This window comes from Saimiri boliviensis, chromosome 14, assembly GCF_048565385.1.
Source record: "Saimiri boliviensis isolate mSaiBol1 chromosome 14, mSaiBol1.pri, whole genome shotgun sequence".
In the NCBI taxonomy this organism is placed as follows: Eukaryota; Metazoa; Chordata; class Mammalia; order Primates; family Cebidae; genus Saimiri; species Saimiri boliviensis.
Window position 1 is genome coordinate 10,708,316 of NC_133462.1, and position 17,390 is coordinate 10,725,705.

At 57.0% G+C, this 17,390-nt stretch overlaps 1 protein-coding gene across 3 annotated transcripts; it reads left to right on the forward strand.

The window, feature by feature from the left end:
- The first annotated feature begins 3,375 nt into the window (after positions 1-3,375).
- On the forward strand, positions 3,376-16,252 carry BBC3 (BCL2 binding component 3). 3 transcript variants are annotated; one of them, XM_074386144.1, is made up of 4 exons: positions 3,376-3,487; positions 7,263-7,551; positions 8,956-9,146; positions 15,162-16,252. In XM_074386144.1, exons 1-4 carry the CDS (start codon positions 3,400-3,402, stop codon positions 15,377-15,379), a joined length of 786 nt encoding a protein of 261 aa, XP_074242245.1. In that variant the 5' UTR covers positions 3,376-3,399; the 3' UTR covers positions 15,380-16,252. The 3 variants fall into 3 exon arrangements, with proteins under 3 accessions (XP_074242245.1, XP_074242246.1, XP_039321363.1); XM_039465429.2 differs by lacking the exon at positions 3,376-3,487 and adding an exon at positions 4,435-4,737; XM_074386145.1 differs by lacking the exon at positions 7,263-7,551.
- Positions 16,253-17,390: the final 1,138 nt, after the last annotated feature.

Consider the following 17,390-nt stretch of genomic DNA (forward strand, 5'->3'; position numbering starts at 1 on the left):
ATCTCAGCCTCCCTCCTGAATAGCTGGGATTACAGGCACCCGTCATCATGTCTGGCTAATTTTTGTATTTTAGTAGAGACAGGGTTTCACCATGTTGACCTCAGGTCTTGAACTCCTGACCTCAGGTGATCCGCCTGCCTCGGCCGCCCAAGGTGCTAGGATTACAGGCGTGAGCCACTGCACCTGGCCTCAAAATTATATTTTGTAGTTGATTTTGTTTTTGTTTTTGTTTTTGTTTTTTGAGACGGAGTTTCGCCCTTATTACCCAGGCTGGAGTGCAATGGCGCGATCTCGGCTCACCGCAACCTCCGCCTCCTGGGCTCAGGCAATTCTCCTGCCTCAGCCTCCTGAGTAGCTGGGATTACAGGCACGTGCCATCATGCCCAGCTAATTTTTTGCACTTTTAGTAGAGACGGGGTTTCACCATGTTGACCAGGATGGTCTCGATCTCTCGACCTCATGATCCACCCGCCTCGGCCTCCCAAAGTGCTGGGATTACAGGCTTGAGCCACCGCGCCCGGCGATTTTGTTTTTTGAGACAGAGTCTTGCTCTGTCACCTGGGTTGGAGTGCAGTGGCATGATCTCTGCTCATTGCAACCTCTGCCTCCTGAGTTGAAGCGATTCTCCTGCCTCAGCCTCCTGAGTAGCTGGGACTACAGGCATGTGCCACCAACTTTTGGCTAACTTTTATATTTTCAGTAGAGACCAGGCTTCACCATGTTAACCAGGCTGGCATCGAATTCCTGACCTCAAGTGACCCACCCACACCGGCCTCCCAAAGTGCTGGGATTACAGCCGTAAGCCACCACACCAGGCCTGTTGTTTTCTTAAAACTATGGTCAGGCCGGGCGCGGTGGCTCACGCCTGTAATCCCAGCACTTTGGGAGGCCGAGGCGGGTAGATCACGAGGTCTAGAGATTGAGACCATCTTGGTCAATGTGGTGAAACCCTGTCTCTACTAAATATACAAAAATTAGCTGGGCATGGTGGCACGCACCTGTAGTCCCACCTACTCGGGAGGCTGAGGCAGGAGAATTGCTTGAACCCAGGAGGCAGAGGTTGCGGTGAGCCGAGATCGCGCCATTGCACTCCAGCCTGGGTAACAAGAGCGAAACTCCATCTCAAAAAAAACCAAAACAACTCTGCTCAAAGCAGTCATGCATACCAATAAACCCAGCTACTAGGGAGGCTGAGGTGGGAGGATCGATTGAGCCCAGGAGTTTGAAACTAGCCTGGGCAACACAGCCAGATTCTGTCTTAATTAAAACAACAAAATGTCTTGTCTAGGGCCAGTAAAGTTTAAGGTGGTAATTGCCGTAGTATAAAATTGTGTACTTTTATCAACACTTACAAATGATATATTTAAAAAGAGTGACTGTTCTTGCGTGTAAATATATCTCAATAAAGCACCAGTTGGTTGAATGTGAATGCATCTTACTGAGTAAAACACAGTAAGATCAGCCAGGCATGGTGGCTCACACCTGTAATCCCAGCACTGAGAGAGGTCAAGGCAGGAGGTCTGCTTAACCTGGTAAGGTCAGGACTAGCCTGGGCAACATAGCCAGACTGCCCATCTCAAAAAAAAAAAAGAAAAAAGAAAAAAGTTAGTGGCCAGGCACTGCACCTCATGCCTGTAATCCCAGTACTTTGGAAAGCCAAGGTGGGCAGATCACCAGGTCAGATCAAGACCATCCTGGCCAACATGGTGAAATCTCGTCTCTACTAACAATACAAAAATTAGTTAGGCGTGGTGGCGGGCACCTGTAGTCCCAGCTACTTGAGAGCCTGAGGCAGGAGACTCACTTGAACCCAGGAGGCAGAGGTTGCAGTGAGCTGAGATTGTACCATTGCACTCCAGCCTGGCGACAGAGCGAGGCTCCCTCTCAAAAAAAAAAAAAAGGCCGGGCGTGGTGGCTCAAGCCTGTAATCCCAGCAGTTTGGGAGGCTGAGGCGGGTGGATCACGAGGTCGAGAGATCGAGACCATCCTGGTCAACATGGTGGAACCCCGTCTCTACTAAAAATACAAAAAATTAGCTGGGCATGGTGGCGCGTGCCTGTAATCCCAGCTACTCAGGAGGCTGAGGCAGGAGAATTGCCTGAACCCAGGAGGCAGAGGTTGTGGTGAGCCGAGATCGCGCCATTGCACTCCAGCCTGGGTAACAAGAGTGAAACTCCGTCTCAAAAAAAAAAAAAAAAAAAAAAAAAAAAAAAAAAAGCCAGGTGCGGTGGCTTAACACCGGTAATCCCAGCACTTTAGGAGGTCAAGGCAGGTGAATCACAAGGTCAGGAATTTGAGACTAGCCTGACCAATTTTAGTCTCTACTAAAAATACAAAAATAATTAGCCAGGCATGGTGGCATGCACCTGTAAGCCCAACTACTCAGGAGGCTGAGGCAGGAGAATCGCTTGAACCCAGGAGGTGGAGGTTGCAGTGAGCTGAGATTGTGCCATTGCACTCCAGCCTGGCAGCCTGGGCCACAGTGAGATTCCCTCTTGAGAAAAAAAAAAAAAAAAAAAAAAAAAAAAAAGGCCTGGCAAGGTGGCTCTCGCCTGTAATCCCAGCGCTTTGGGAGGCAGAGGTGAGCGGATCACGAGGTCAAGAGATCAAGACCATCCTGGCCAACATGGTGAGACCCCATCTGTACTAAAAATGCAAAAATTAGCCGGGCATGGTGGCACTCGCCTGTGGTCCCAGCTACTCGGGAGGCTGAGGTGGAAGAATCGCTTGAGCCCAGGAGGTGGAGGTTGTAGTGAGCCGAGATTGCGCCACCGCACTCCAGCCTGGTGACAGAGCAAGACTCCGTCTCAAAAAAAAAAAAAGAACAAAAACAAAACACAAAAATTAGTCAGCCGTGGTGGCAGGCACCTGTAGTCCCAGCTACTCGGAGGCTGAGACAGGAGAACTGCTTGAACTTGGGAGGCGGAGGGTGAAGAGTGAGCTGAGATTGAGCCACTGCACTCCAGCATAGGTGACAGAGCGAGACTAAGTCTCAAAAAGAAAAAAAAGTAAGATCCAAATACCATAATCCATGGTTTACTCATGACCCACAGTTTGGAAAACACCAGGAAGAAGGAAGGGAGAGGAAGGCTGAAGAGTCCCCAATATTTAAAACGGTGAGATTTCGTGAGAGACGTGGATCACCTGCTTCTCTTGGGGGATGTAAGGGTGTGGGCTCTGAAGCAGTCAAGTGTGAGAAGTCTGACATCCTTTCTCAGCCGGCCCCACACTAGGCACTGGAAGGTGAGTCACTCTGGTGAGGTGATTGGGATTGGATGAGAGCCAGCACGGAGGGACAGTGCAGAGGAGGAGGAGTCCGGGGTTTTGGAAGAAGGAGGGACCCCAGGGCCAGTCAGAGAAGTGACAACGAGAAACTGAAAAAGGGAAGGGAACAGAAAGATGAAATGTGGCATGGGGTCTGCCTGGGCATGTCCATGCCAAGTGCCCAGGGCTTCTTCCTTGACGTGGGTCCCCTGCCAGATGTGTGGTGAGTGAGGCCAGGTGTGGATGCTCCGGCGTGTGTGCAGTCAGTGGGCCAGTTAGCAAGAAGCTGTCACAGGTGTGGCTTCATGATATGTGTCAGGGGGTCAGTTTCCTCTATGTTGGATTTGGTCCCTGTCTCCGAATGTCGGTTTCTGATCGTTTTCACGTCTTGGCTGTGAAACTGCGTGAATGTGTCTGTGTGTGTCCCTGTTGGAGTGTGGTTTGGATCTGGCCGTGTGTCCAGGTATCCCTGTAACCGGTGTCTCTGTGTGTGTGTGCCCTCTGTGTTACCTGATGAGCACTCCGCCTGTGTCTGTGTGGTTGCACCACTGTGTGTTCACTGTGGGTGCCTGTTCTGTAGGGATGTGTGTGAACACAGTTTGTGGGTCCGGGTGTCGTTATCAGCGTGGGTGTTTGTGCCACTGTGTGTGGCCCTGTCATTGTGCCCATCGGCTTGTCCTCGGGACCCTGTTAGTGAGTCTGTGCATTTGCGTCTGGGTGTGTGCAAGTGTGCGCCCCAGCAGTGTGTGAATGTGTGTTCGTGCCCCTGTCCATGGTGTGCATTGGTGACACTGTGGCCTTGTCTCTGTGACTGCACCCCTCGGGCTCTGCCTGCACGTGACTTTGTGTACCCTGGAGCGCCCGTCCGTCGGTCTGTGTATGCATCCCTGGGGTTGTGGATGTGTGGGTCCCACTCTGTGGGTCTGACTGTCCCGGTGTCTGGGCTGTAACTCGCACCGCGCCTCACCGCGCCTGGGTCCTCCTCGCCCCGGGCCAGGCCCTGCCCGGTCCCCGGCTGCAGGGAAACCCCCCGCGCGGAGGTAGGGGGGGCGCGGCGCGCGCCTGCAAGTCCCGACTTGTCCGCGGCGGGCGGGCGGGGCTGTGGCGTCACGCGGGGGCGGGGCGTGGGACCCGCCGGGCGGGGGCGGGGCGGGGCGGGGCGGGGCGGCTTCGGAGCGGGCCCGGGATCCGCCGGGCGGCCTGAGACGCGGCGCGAGCCACATGCGAGCGGGTGCCTGGCGGCGGCGGCGGCACCAGCGATCCCAGCAGCGGCGGCCACGACGCGGACGCGCCTGCGGCCCGGGGAGCAGCAGCAGCCACAGCCACAGCAGCCGCCACTGCAGTCAGAGCGGCAGCAGCAGCGACAGCCACAGCAGCAGCCGCCGCGGAGAGCGGCGCTCGGCGGGCGCGCCCTCCTTAAGGAAGCCGCCCGCCCCCCACTGCCGCCCCCTCCAGCGTGTTCATGCCCCCGGGGTGAGTGTGCGCGCCCGGAATCCTCGCCGGCGGCTATCGGCCAGGCCAGGTGGGCTCCCTGGAGGAGGTGACAGGAGTGCAGGCGGCGAGCAGTGCGGGCGCCCTGCCTCCCCACACCGCGCCTCCCCCCAAACCCCACGAGGGACCCTGGGCTGGGGTCGCGGAGAGGGAGGCGGCTCGGCGTTGGGGCGCCGGGTCTGGGCGCACAGGTGCCTCGGCGGTCTGGCGGGTTTGTTTACAAACAATGGGGTGCGGGCTCGGCAGCGCCCCCTGGCGGCCAGTGCGACCCCGGGGAAGAGGGTCGACCCCGGGGTGCCCCAGCCCCCAAAGTCCGGGAGGGGCGGGGGGGCGGCACGGAGGGGCGGCCACACCCAGGGCGCGCGCCCGCTGGGGGCGGCGACAGGGGGCGGCTCGCGGGCCGTGGAGTCTGTGGAGTCTGCGGGCGGGGGCTGCGCCCCAGCAACAGCCGGTTATTGGCCCCGCGCTCGCCTGGCGGGCGGGGCGGGCGCACGTGGCGGCGGTGGGGGTGGCTGTGACAGCGGAGTGGGGCGTCTGGGACCGCCGTGGGAGCGCGCGTGTGCGGGGTTGTGGATCTGCAGGTGTCTCGCCTGGGTGTGTGCGCGTGTCTGGCTCCGAGTTTGTGCTGGGCTCTGCAGGGAGTGGAGGTGTCGATCCGGAGGAATGTTGGGGTTTCTGACCCGTCGGGGTGTCTGCGTGAGTCCCCGCGCCTGTTTGTGTGGGATTCTGTCTGTGGGTGCCCTGCGCGTGGAGTGGGTGGACCTGTGTGTGTTCTCGGTGAGAGTTGTCTGTATGTGCTCTTCAGGGGTGAGACTGGGGGTCTGTGTTGCCAGCGCGTGCTGGGGTGTGGAGGTTGGAGTGTGTGTGTGTTGCTGGAGTGCGCTGTTTGTGTGTTTATGTGTGTGTCTTGCCCGACACACCGTGCGGTGTGTGTGCTTGTGTCTTGGCTGTGGCTGGCTCTCTGTATCTCCGGGGCATGTGTCTTTGCCCAGCGTTTGTGATGTTGCGCCTGCTAAATGCAGATGTTTGTTTTCTGTCCAGGTGTCTGTGTGAGTTGTCAGGTGTGTGTGTGTTTGTGTGTGGGGGGGTGGGGGGGCTGTCTTGTCTCAGTCTGGGTTTGGCTTGTGTGTCTGGCATCAGCGTCTGGGATTTGAGGACCCGGGATCTGTGGGGTCTATGCAGTGTAGACGGTGGGTGTTGCTGGCAGCCTCTGGATGTGGTTGTGTCTGAGCCTCTGTGTGTGTGTTGGGTCTGAGGGGCTTGTCACTGCGATCGGCTGGCTCATGTGTGTCATGTGGGCTGCGTGTGTGTAGTGTTTATGTCAGTCACGTGAGACCAGTGTTCTCTGTGGGTGCGCTAGGTGTGTGTGCTGCTGGGCTGTGTGGGATTGAGTCAGCTGTAGAGAGAGAGAGAGAGTGTGTGTGTGTGTGTGTGTGTGTGTGTGTGGTGCTGACAGTTGGTGATGGTGTTTGGGGGTTGCATGAAGAGGGTGGGCTGGTGTCTGCTGGCTGTAGCCCGCCTGGTGTCTGGTGATGTATCGGGGGCTGATGGCATGTGTCTGTGTGTGCCTGATTTATGTGTGTCCTGAGTTGGTGACATGTGGGTGTGTTTTGGGGGTGTTGATGTGTGTGTCTGTGGGTGTGTGTTTTGTGTTGATACGAGTCCCGAGATGTGCAGGTCTTATCTCTGGAGTGTGTGTGTGTGTGTGTGTGTGTGTGTAGAGAGGGGCATGTTTGGGAACTGAGGCAGTGCCTAGCTTGTGTGTGTGTGTGTGTGTGTGTGTTTGCAATGGCTGCATTGTGTTTGCGTGTGCCCCTGGGCATATCAACAGTGGGTCAGTGTGTGAGACTTTGACAGTTTAGATGTGTGTGTGGGGATGGGTTTTGCCAGCCAGCGTGCACTGTGTCTAAGTGCTTGTGATTGTCTGCATGTGCCTGCTTTGGTCGGGGGGTGTGTGTGTGTGTGTATCTCGTGTGGACTGAGGAGTGATGTTCGAGGCTGGGGCCATCTCAGTGTTTGCGTCCAGGTGGGAAGTAAGGTGGGCGGTCAGGCTGGCCAGTCCCGTTTGAGTCCTTGTGTGTGTACTGTGGGGGCCTCACTGTGCTTCGCTGCCCTCCCAGCGTGCCCGGAGCTGTGTTGGGAAAGTTGTGCCCACCAGCCCCCACTGTGAGTCCCAAGTGGAGTGAGTTTGTGCTGTGGGACTGTCACAGCTCTCATACACACACCTGCCAAACCCCTCCATCCGTCCCGTGTGAGCCCGGTCCTTGCTGAGAGAGCCCTCCTGGGCCCCTGTGTGCCCATCACGGTGTGCCCGGGAGGCTGCCCAGGCCAGCGGGGCCCCGGTGGTGTCGTCCCCTGGTTGGGCGTGTCTCTGTGGGGCCATCACCCCCTTCGCCGGCACCACACACCTCCGCTCTTCTCCATCTGGGTCCTGACCCTGGGGAGGCTGGAGGTTCAGTGGGCCCAGCACTTCCCTGCTGACCTGCTCCTCCTCTCGTGTCCCGCAGGCCCCAGGGAGCGCCATGGCCCGCGCACGCCAGGAGGGCAGCTCCCCGGAGCCCGTAGAGGGCCTGGCCCGCGACGGCCCGCGCCCCTTCCCGCTCGGCCGCCTGGTGCCCTCGGCCGTGTCCTGCGGCCTCTGCGAGTCCGGCCTGCCCGCCGCCCCCGCTGCCCCCGCCTTGCTGCCCGCTGCCTACCTCTGCGCCCCCGCCGCCCCACCCGTCGTCACCGCCGCCCTGGGGGGCCCCCGCTGGCCTGGGGGCCCCCGCAACCGCCCCCGAGGCCCGCGCCCGGACGGTGAGTGCCCGCCCCGCCCCCGGGGTGCTAGCAGCCGGGAAGAGAGGGGCCCGGAGGCTCGGAGGAACTGGAGAGTGGGAGCGGACGGGGGGAGGTGGCGAGCCCAGCCGGGCCACTGGGAGGGTGTGGCCAATGTGGTCTTTGTGTTGCAAGAAGCAGGAAGACGGAGGCTGGGGGTGGAGGGGGAGGTCAAGTGGGAAGTCCCTCCTGGAATCTGACTGCAGTCCCCGAATTGCAGCCCAGTGTTTCTTCCGGGCCTCGGGCAACAGCTGCATCCCAGCCCCCCTCCCCCAGTCTGGGTCCCCTAGACCCCCCTGGATGACTCTTGTTGGAGGGAGTGTAGGCTGAGCGGGAGGACGGTCACCTCTGGGCTCTGGGGAGGGGTCGAGGGGCCTTTTGCCTTTATTTGCATCTCTTTGGCCAGGACTGGCCCTCTCCGCAGTCCCAGCGGAGGAAAGAGAGGGAGCCGGGGCCATTGTGTTGGGAAAGTCCCCTCGGGGAGGGGGGAGTCATGGGGAGGGAAGGGTTAAAGGTCCCCTGCCTGATGGGCTGTTAACCCTTTGGTGCCCGGGGAGCCCCATTCCTGCCGGCTGGCGCTGTAGCCCGGGAAAGCGTGTCCTGGTTTCCCATCCCCCATCCTGTCCCTGCGGCCCGAGGGTAGTAAGGAAAGAGAAAACTTCCCTAGCTCAGTTCCTGGAAGCTCTGGAGAGGGACACCGATTTCAAGGCCAGGGTCACAGACTGGAAACTGAGGCCCTGGTTGTGGGCCTTAGGGAACCCTCAGGTCGGACCTGGTGGGACCGGAGGGCCGGAGCCTCCTAGAGCGCTTAGAAGGGGGAGGGGCAGGAAGGCTTCTCCCGAGTCCCAGCACCCCCAGGCCCGCGCTCTGAAGCTGCCAGTCTCTGGCCTTCTGGTCTCCAGGCCTCTGCCACATCCGGAGGTGTGGCTTCCCTGTGGTTGGACTCGAGAGGGCTGGAGACCTGAGGCTTGTGGTCTGGGTGGGGTCAGTCGCTGTATCCCTGTGTGACCTTGGGATACTCCCTAAGGGCGGGCCTCAGTTTCCCTGCCTGTCACATGGAACAGGCAAAACGTGGCCCCGTGGGGGAATAGAGGTCCTTAGGCCTGGCCACCCCCTGGGGTCACCTCTCTAGCCGCCTGCCTTCCACACTGACATGGGCCGTGGGGACGTAGCTGGCCAAACAGGTGACCCCAGAGTGGCGTCCCCAGGTCCTTCCTGCTTTCTGTTGCCTGGGGAGGAGAAGCTGAGAAATTGACTCCAAGAAGAGAAGAAGGAATCGCTAGAAATGAGGCGGGGAGCAGTGGCTGGGAAACAGGGAAGCAGCTCGGGACACCTCTAGGCCTAGAGGGGTGCTGGGTGCTGACCGCACCCTTCTGCCTCTCCAAGGTTCTCAGCCCTCGCTCTCGCTGGCGGAGCAGCACCTGGAGTCGCCCGTGCCCAGCGCCCCGGGGGCCCTGGCGGGCGGTCCCACCCAGGCGGCCCCGGGAGTCCGCGGGGAGGAGGAGCAGTGGGCTCGGGAGATCGGGGCCCAGCTGCGGCGGATGGCGGACGACCTCAACGCGCAGTACGAGCGGCGGGTGAGTGCTGGGGGCGGGGTAGACGGCAGGTGGGACTTCCCGCCGGAGGAGGGGGCGGCAGGCGGCCCCCGCCAGATGTGCGGCAGCTGCTGCCCTGCGCGGCTGGGTCGCGCCGGGGACAGGCAGGTGGGGGTGAGTGGGTGGGGGATCGCGCCACCGCAGAGCCGCCCCGGGGCCCCGCGACGCGGATGGCACGGCCGGAGCCCAAGCCAGGGCCGGGGCCGGGGCCCGAGAACCAGGCCGCGACGGAGAGCAGCGGCGCGCCCGTGGCCCGCGGCCGCGGGGACTGAGGGCGGCGCTGGGCGGCGCGGCTCATATATCCCGGGCTATTTATAGCCGGTGAGTCAGCAGCCGCGCCGCGCCCGCCCCCTGCCGTCCCTCCCGCGCGGCCCGCAGCGCCACACAGCTTCCCGGGCGCCGGGGCGGGCCGGGGACAGCCGGGGCGGCCGGGGGAGGGCAAGGGAGGGCCCGGAGCTCCGCCCTGCGGGAGGCCCCGCCCCCCAACCCGTGGCTCGGTCCCGATATTTTAAAACAAATATCCGAGGCCCACAGCAGAGAATGGGAAATCACAAACATCGTGCGCCCACCAGCCTGCTCTGTTCAGGCTGAACATTACACCCCCATTGCTTGCTTATTAAAAAGCCAAACAAAACCGCAGAAACGCATGTGGTGAAGCTCCTCACTCTCCCATCCCTTCCCCCTCCTTTCATCCAAGGGAAACCTCTTAAGTTGCCCGCGCTCATCCCCTGCAGGTGTTGCTGCTTTTACTCCGTATTTACCAGGCCAGAAACAGTGCTTAGGATCATGGGGCATTCTTAGCTTAGCGTCCATGACATAGTGTTTGTTCCTCCCCAGAATTCCTTTTTCTCACAATATTAGGCTTCAGATTCATCCTATGGGCAAAGAGCTTCCATCTATCCCTGTTTAGCCAAGCTTGGTGCCTCAGGCCTGTAATCCCAGAACTTTGGGAAGCGGAGGTGGAAGGACGCTTGAGCCCAGGAGTTCCAGACCAGCCTGGGCAACATAATAAGACCCCCGTCACTATTTAAAAAAAAAAAAAAAAAAAAAAAAAAAAAGGGCCGGGCGTGGTGGCTCAAGCCTGTAATCCCAGCACTCTGGGAGGCCGAGGCGAGTGGATCACGAGGTCAGGAGATCGAGACCATCCTGCCACATGGTGAAACCCCGTCTCTACTAAAAATACAAAAAATTAGCTGGGCATGGTGGCACGTGCCTGTAATCCCAGCTACTCAGGAGGCTGAGGCAAGAGAATTGCCTGAACCCGGGAGGCACAGGTTGCGGTGAGCCGAGATCGCGCCATTGCACTCCAACATGGGTAACGAGAGCGAAACTCCGTCTCAAAAAAAAAAAAAAAAAAAAAAAAATGTGGGGTGGTGGCTCACGCTTGTAATCTCAACACTTTGGGAGGCCAAGGTGGGCGGATCACGAGGTCAGTTCAAGACCAGCCTGACCAATGTGGTAAAACCCCGTCTCTTAAATTAAAAAAAAAAAGGCCGGGCGCGGTGGCTCAAGCCTGTAATCCCAGCACTTTGGGAGGCCGAGGCGGGTGGATCACGAGGTCAAGAGATCGAGACCATCCTGGTCAACATGGTGAAACCCCGTCTCTACTAAAAATACAAAAAATTAGCTGGGCATGGTGGCGCGTGCCTGTAATCCCAGCTACTCAGGAGGCTGAGGCAGGAGAATTGCCTGAACCCAGGAGGCGGAGGTTGCGGTGAGCCGAGATCGCGCCATTGCACTCCAGCCTGGGTAACAAGAGTGAAACTCCGTCTCAAAAAAAAAAAAAAAAAAAAAAAAAAAAAAAAAAAAATTAGCCAGGTGTGGTGGCGTGAGCCTGTAGTCCTAGCTACTTGGGAGGCTGAGGTGAAAGTCCCTTGAGCCACGGAAGTCGAGGCTGCAGTGATGGGGCCACTGAAGTCCAGCCTGGGTGACAGAGCAAGACCATTGAAAAAAAAAAAAACAAACAAAAAGCCAGCCATTTTCGGCTGGGTGCAGTGGCCCACCCCTGTAATCCCAGTCTTTGGGAGGCCGAGGCAGGTGGACCACTTGAGGTGGCCAGTTCGAGACCAGCCTGGCCAACATGGTGAAACGCCATCTCTACTAAAAATAGAAAAATTAGCCGGGCGCGGTGGCTCAAGCCTGTAATCCCAGCACTTTGGGAGGCTGAGGCGGGTGGATCACGAGGTCGAGAGATCGAGACCATCCTGGTCAACAAGGTGAAACCCCGTCTCTACTAAAAATACAAAAAATTAGCTGGGCATGGTGGTGTGTGCCTGTAATCCCAGCTACTCAGGAGGCTGAGACAGGAGAATTGCTTGAACTCAGGAGGCGGAGGTTGCGGTGAGCCGAGATCGCACCATTGCACTCCAGCCTAGGTAACAAGAGCGAAACTCCGTCTCCAAAAAAAAAAGAAAAATTAGCTAAGCATGGTGACGCATGCCTGTAATCCCAGCTACTTGCAAGACTGAGGCAGGAGAATCACTTGAACCCAGGAAGTGGAGGTTGCAGTGAGCTGAGATCCTGCTACTGCACTCCAGCCTGTGTAACAGAATGAGACTCTTGTCTCAAAACAAAAAACAAAAAAAGCTATTTTCATGGCTACGTAGTATTCTGTTGGAGAAACATAGTATCTTTATTTTCTCACTGATGGATATTTAGGATAGCTATGTATTTTTTTCTCCCAGGTTGGAGTGCAGTGCTGCCATCACAGCTCCCTGCAGCCTCCAAATCCTGGGTTTAAGGGACTCTCCCACCTCAGCCTCCCAGCTAGCTGGGATCAGAGGCAGGCCCACCATACCTGGCTAATTTTTTATTTTTTTGTAGATATCTGGTCTTGCTGTGTTACACTGGCTGGTCTCAAACTCCTAGCCTCAAGTGATTCTCCTGCCTTAGCCTCCCAAAGTGCTGGGATTATGGGCCTGAGCTACCTTACCCAGCCTATTTTTAAATATATTTCAGATTTTATTTATTGGTTTTTTTTTTTTTTTTTTTTTTTGGAGACAGAGTTTTGCTCTTGTTGCCCAGGCTGGAGTGCAATGATGTGGTCTCAGCTCATTGCAACCTCCACCTTTCAGATTCAAGCGATTCTCCTGCCTCAGACTCCCAGCTAGCTGGGATTACAGGTGCCTGCCACCCCACCTGGCTAAATTGTGTATTTTTAGTAGAGACAGCATTTCACCGTGTTGACCAGGCTGATCCCAAACTCCCAACCACAGGTGATCCACCCACCTCGGCCTCCCAAAGTGCTGGGATTACAGATGTTGAGCCACTGCACAGGACCATTATTTATTGGCTTTTTTCCTGTCCCAATCATGCATATTTCCAGGTGCACTCTTGTGTCTCTAGAGTAGATACCTAGGTGGTCTGCTCACCGTCCACTCACTAGGTGAATGCTAGCTTGCTCACCATGTGGCACCCACAGCAGTGTGACGGTGGGTTTTGTGACATGCCAATATGATGTGTACCCTTTGCCTCCATCTCCTGGCTCCAAGAGTTGCTAGGGAGTGTTGAGGAGGCTGGGCTCGTACCAGGCGACTCACTGCCAGGTTAATCATGAGGATGATCAGGATCATGTAACCATCTGTAAAGTGTGTTCCTCCTCACCCTGTACCTGAAGGGGAGGAGGTTAGATGGTCCTCGCTTAGCACAGAGCCTGGATGTGAAGCTATAGGGAGTGGCAGAGAACTGCAGGAGCTGGGCAATTTTTTTTTTTTTTTTTTTTTTGAGATGGATTTTCGCTCTTGTTACCCAGGCTGCAGTGCAATGGCATGATCTCGGCTCACCGCAACCTCCATCTCCTGGGTTCAGGCAATTCTCCTGCCTCAGCCTCCTGAGTAGCTGGGATTACAGGCACGCACCACCATGCCCAGCTAATTTTTTGTATTTTTAGTAGAGATGGTGTTTCACCATATCGACCAGGTTGGTCTCGATCTCTTGTCCTCCTGATCCACCTGCCTTGGCCTCCCAAAGTGCTGGGATTACAGGCTTGAGCCACCGCGCCCGGCCTCTATTTATTTTATAAAGACAGGGTTTCATGGTCAGGCTGGTCTTGAACTCCCAACCTCAGGTGATCCGCCCGCCTTGGCCTCCAAAGTGCTTGGATTACAGGCGTGAGCCACCGTGCCCAGCCGGGTTCAAGTGATTCTGCTGCCTCGGCCTCCCGAGTAGCTGAGATTACAGACAACCGCCACCACACCCAGTTAATTTTTGTAGTTTTAGTAAAGACAGAGTTTCACCATGTTGGCCAAGCTGGTCTTGAACTCCTGACCTCAGTTGATTCTGCGTCCCTCGGCGTCCCAAAGCACTGGGATTACAGGCATGAGACACCTCACCCGGCCTTTTTTTTTCTTTTGAGACATAGTGTCACTCTGTCACCCAGGCTGGACTGCAGTGACATGATCTTGGCTCACTGCAACCTCCGCCACCCAGGTCCAAGCAAGTCTCCTGCCTCAGCCACCCGAGTGGCTGGGATTACTGGCGTGTGCCACCATGCCTAGCTAAGTTTTGTGGTTTTTTTTTTTTTTGGTTTTTTTTTTTTAGAGACGGAGTTTCTGTCTTGTTGCCCAGGCTGGAGTGCAATGGCGCGATCTCGGCTCACCGCAACCTCCGCCTCCTGGGTTCAGGCGATTCTCCTGCCTCAGCCTCCTGAGTAGCTGGGATTACAGGCACGCGCCACCATGCCCAGCTAATTTTTAGTATTTTTAGTAGAGACGGAGTTTCACCATGTTGACCGGGATGGTCTCGATCTCTTGACCTCGTGATCCACCCGCCTCGGCCTCCCAAAGTGCTGGGATTACAGGCTTGAGCCACCGCGCCCGGAAAGTTTTGTGTTTTTAGTAGAGATGACGTCTTACCATGTTAGCCAGGCTGGTCTTGAACGCCTGACATCAAGTGATCCACCTGTCTCAGCTCCTCAAAGTGCTGGGATTACAGGTATGAGCCACCATACCTGGTCATTTTTGTATTTTTAATAGAGACGGGGTTCCACCATGTTGGTCAGACTGGTCTCAAACTGACCTTAGGTGATCCTCCTGCCTTGGCCTCTCAAAGCGCTGGGTTTATAGGTGTAAGCCACAGCGCCTGGCCTCTGTACACTGTTTAGTATTGCCTTTAATTTTTACCAGTCAGGAGGCTTTCCTGGGCCCTAGCTTCCTGCCTTCCCAGTTCCTAGCATTTTGGAGTTGAGAGGGTCCCAGAGACCACCTTGTCTTCATCCTGCCACTGGAGAGAGAGCAGGGGTTTCACTCATCGTTGCCTAGAAGTGCTTCTGTTGAAGCCTCTGGCAGCGCAGTGGCTCACGCCTGTAATCTCAGCACTTTGGGAGGTCGAGGCGGGTGGATCATGAGGTCCGGAGTTTGAGACCAGCCTGGCCAACATGGTAAAACTCCGCCTCTACTAAAAATACAAAAATTACCCCGGGCAGGGTGGCGGACACCTGTAATCGCAGCTACTTGGGAGGCTGAGGCAGGAGAATTGCTTGAACCTGGGAGGCAGAGGTTACAGTGAGTCGAGATTGTGCCACTGCACTCCAGCCTATATAACACAGTGAGACTCTGTCTCAAAAAAAAAAAAAAAAAAAAAAGAACCTCTACAGTGGTGGCTGAACTCTTACCAGTTCTCATGGGCACCCTGCTCCTTTCTCCTCATCTCACCGCCCTGCAGGGAGGGGCGGGATAGGTTGCAGTTCATCTGTCAGCCCCTTTTGGGATGCCTTTCCCAAATGTACAACAGGGATGGGGCGGTCACAGCTAACATGTGCTAGGCACTCGATTGGTGCCCGGCTGTCTGCTGAGGATATTTCGTCTCTGTCCTCTGCCTCCTGGTCTCATGTCCTGGATGCGGATGTGACCCCGCGGTGTGGACATTAGCCCAGGTAGGCAGAGGAGCTGGAATAGGGTGGGTGAGACTGTTGCCTCACTTCCCCTGGAGCTGACCATCCCCACTCCTGTCAGCACACTCAGGCCCCTGCTAACTGCCCCTTCTTTCTCTTTTCCCCAGAGACAAGAAGAGCAGCCGCAACACCGCCCCTCACCCTGGAGGGTCCTGTACAATCTCATCATGGGACTCCTGCCCTTTCCCAGGGGCCACAGAGCCCCAGAGATGGAGCCCAATTAGGTGCCTGCACCCGCCCGGTGGACGTCAGGGACTCGGGGGGCAGGCCCCTCCCACCTCCTGACACCCTGGCCAGCGCGGGGGACTTTCTCTGCACCATGTAGCATACTGGACTCCCAGCCCTACCTGTCCCAGGGGCGGGCCAGGGCAGCCACTCCAGCCCCAGCCCAGCCTGGGTGCACTGACGGAGATGCGGACTCCTGGGTCCCTGGCCCAGATGCCAGGGAAGGGAGGGCTGACGGACTCAGCATTGGAAGGCGGCGGTGACCAAGGGGGTGGGGACTGAGCCGCCCGCCTCTGCTGCCCACCACCATCTCAGGAAAGGCTGCTGTGCTGGTGCCCGTTCCAGCTGCAGGGGTGACACTGGGGGGCTCTCCTCTCAGTGCTCCTTCACTCTGGGCCTGGCCTCAGGCCCCTGGTGCTTCCCCCCCTCCTCCTGGGAGGGGGCCCGTGAAGAGCAAATGAGCCAAACGTGACCACTAGCCTCCTGGAGCCAGAGTGGGGCGCGTCTGCCGGTTGCTCCAGCCCGGCGCCCAGCCATCTTCCCTGAGCCAGCCGGCAGGTGGTGGGCATGCCTGCCTCACCTTCATGGAGGGGGGGGTGGCCAGGAGGGGCCCAGACTGTGAATCCTGTGCTCTGCCCACAACTGCCCCCCGCCCCATCAGTCCCATTGCATAGGTTTAGAGAGAGCACGTGTGACCACTGGCATTCATTTGGGGGGTGGGAGATTTTGGCTGAAGCCGCCCCAGCCTTAGTCCCCAGGGCCAAGCGCTGGGGGGAAGACGGGGAGTCAGGGAGGGGGGGAAATCTCGGAAGAGGGAGGAGTCTGGGAGCGGGGAGGGATGGCCAGCCTGTAAGATACTGTATATGCGCTGCTGTAGATACCGGAATGAATTTTCTGTACATGTTTGGTTAATTTTTTTTGTACATGATTTTTGTATGTTTCCTTTTCAATAAAATCAGATTGGAAGAGTGGATACTCTTTCTGCTTGCCTTCTCTACAGCAAGGCCTTGTAGAGGGCTTCTAATCAGAGGCTCTGTGAGTGGGTGGGAGAGGTGGCCCGGGCAGTTGTGGCTGCATCAGAAGATAGGCTGAGGGGCCTGGGCTCCCCCAGAGCGGGATGCTCCCAGCCTTCATCATCCCCATTCCCGGTAAAAGTGAAGCTCAGCCGGGTGCCATCACTCAAACCTATAATCTCAGCACTTTGAGGCCGAGGTGGGTGGATCGCTTGAGCCCATAAGTTGAAGACCAGCCCGGGCAACACCGAGAAATCCTCGAGTGTACAAAAATACAAAAAAAGTAGCCAGGTGTGGTGGTGTGCATCTGTAGTCCCAGCTATTCAGGAGGCTGAGGCTGCAGTGAGCCCTGACTGAGCCACTGCACTCCAGCCTAGGTGACAGAGTGACACCCTGTGTCAAAAAAAAGAAAGGGAAAAAAATAGTGAAGCTTGGTCAGGCTTGGTGGCTCAGGCCTGTAATCCCAGCACTTTGGGAGGCCGAAGCAGAAGGACTGTTTGAGCCCAGGAGTTGGAGGCTGCAGTGAGCTAAGATCAAGCCACTGCACCGCAGCTTGGGTGACAGGGTGAGACCCTGTCTCAAAAATAAAATAAAAAGTGGGCCAGGTGCGGGGCTCACACTTGTTATCCTAGCACTTTGGGAGGCCAAGGAGGGCGGATCATGAGGTCAGGAGTTCGAGACCAGCCTGTCTGATATGGTGAAACCCCATTTCTACTAAAAAAATTAGCCAGGCATGGTGGCGCACGCCTGTAGTCACATCTATTCGGGAGGCTGAGGCAGGAGAATCACTTGAACCTGGGAAGTGGAAGTTGCAGTGCATGCTTGTAGTGCCAGCTACTCAAGAGGCTGAGATAGGAGAATTGCTAGAACCTGGGAGGCAGAGGTTGCACTGAGTCAAGATCACACCGCTGCACTCCAAACTGGGCAACAGAGTGAGACTGCCTCAAAAAAAAAAAAAAAAAGAAAAACAACAACAAAAAAAAACAGCCAGCAATGCTGACTCAGGCCTGTAATCCCAGCACTTTGGGAGGCTGAGGCAGGTGTATCACAGGGTCAGGATATCAAGATCATCCTGGCCAACATGGTGAAATCGTGTCT

Coding starts and splice junctions, on each gene's coding strand:
- BBC3 (XM_039465429.2), top strand. CDS start 4,486: ATGCGAGCGGGTGCCTGGCGGCGGCGGCGGCACCAGCGATCCCAGCAG. Junction 7,552..8,955: donor CCGAGGCCCGCGCCCGGACG/GTGAGTGCCCGC, acceptor TGCCTCTCCAAG/GTTCTCAGCCCTCGCTCTCG. Junction 9,147..15,161: donor ACGCGCAGTACGAGCGGCGG/GTGAGTGCTGGG, acceptor TCTTTTCCCCAG/AGACAAGAAGAGCAGCCGCA.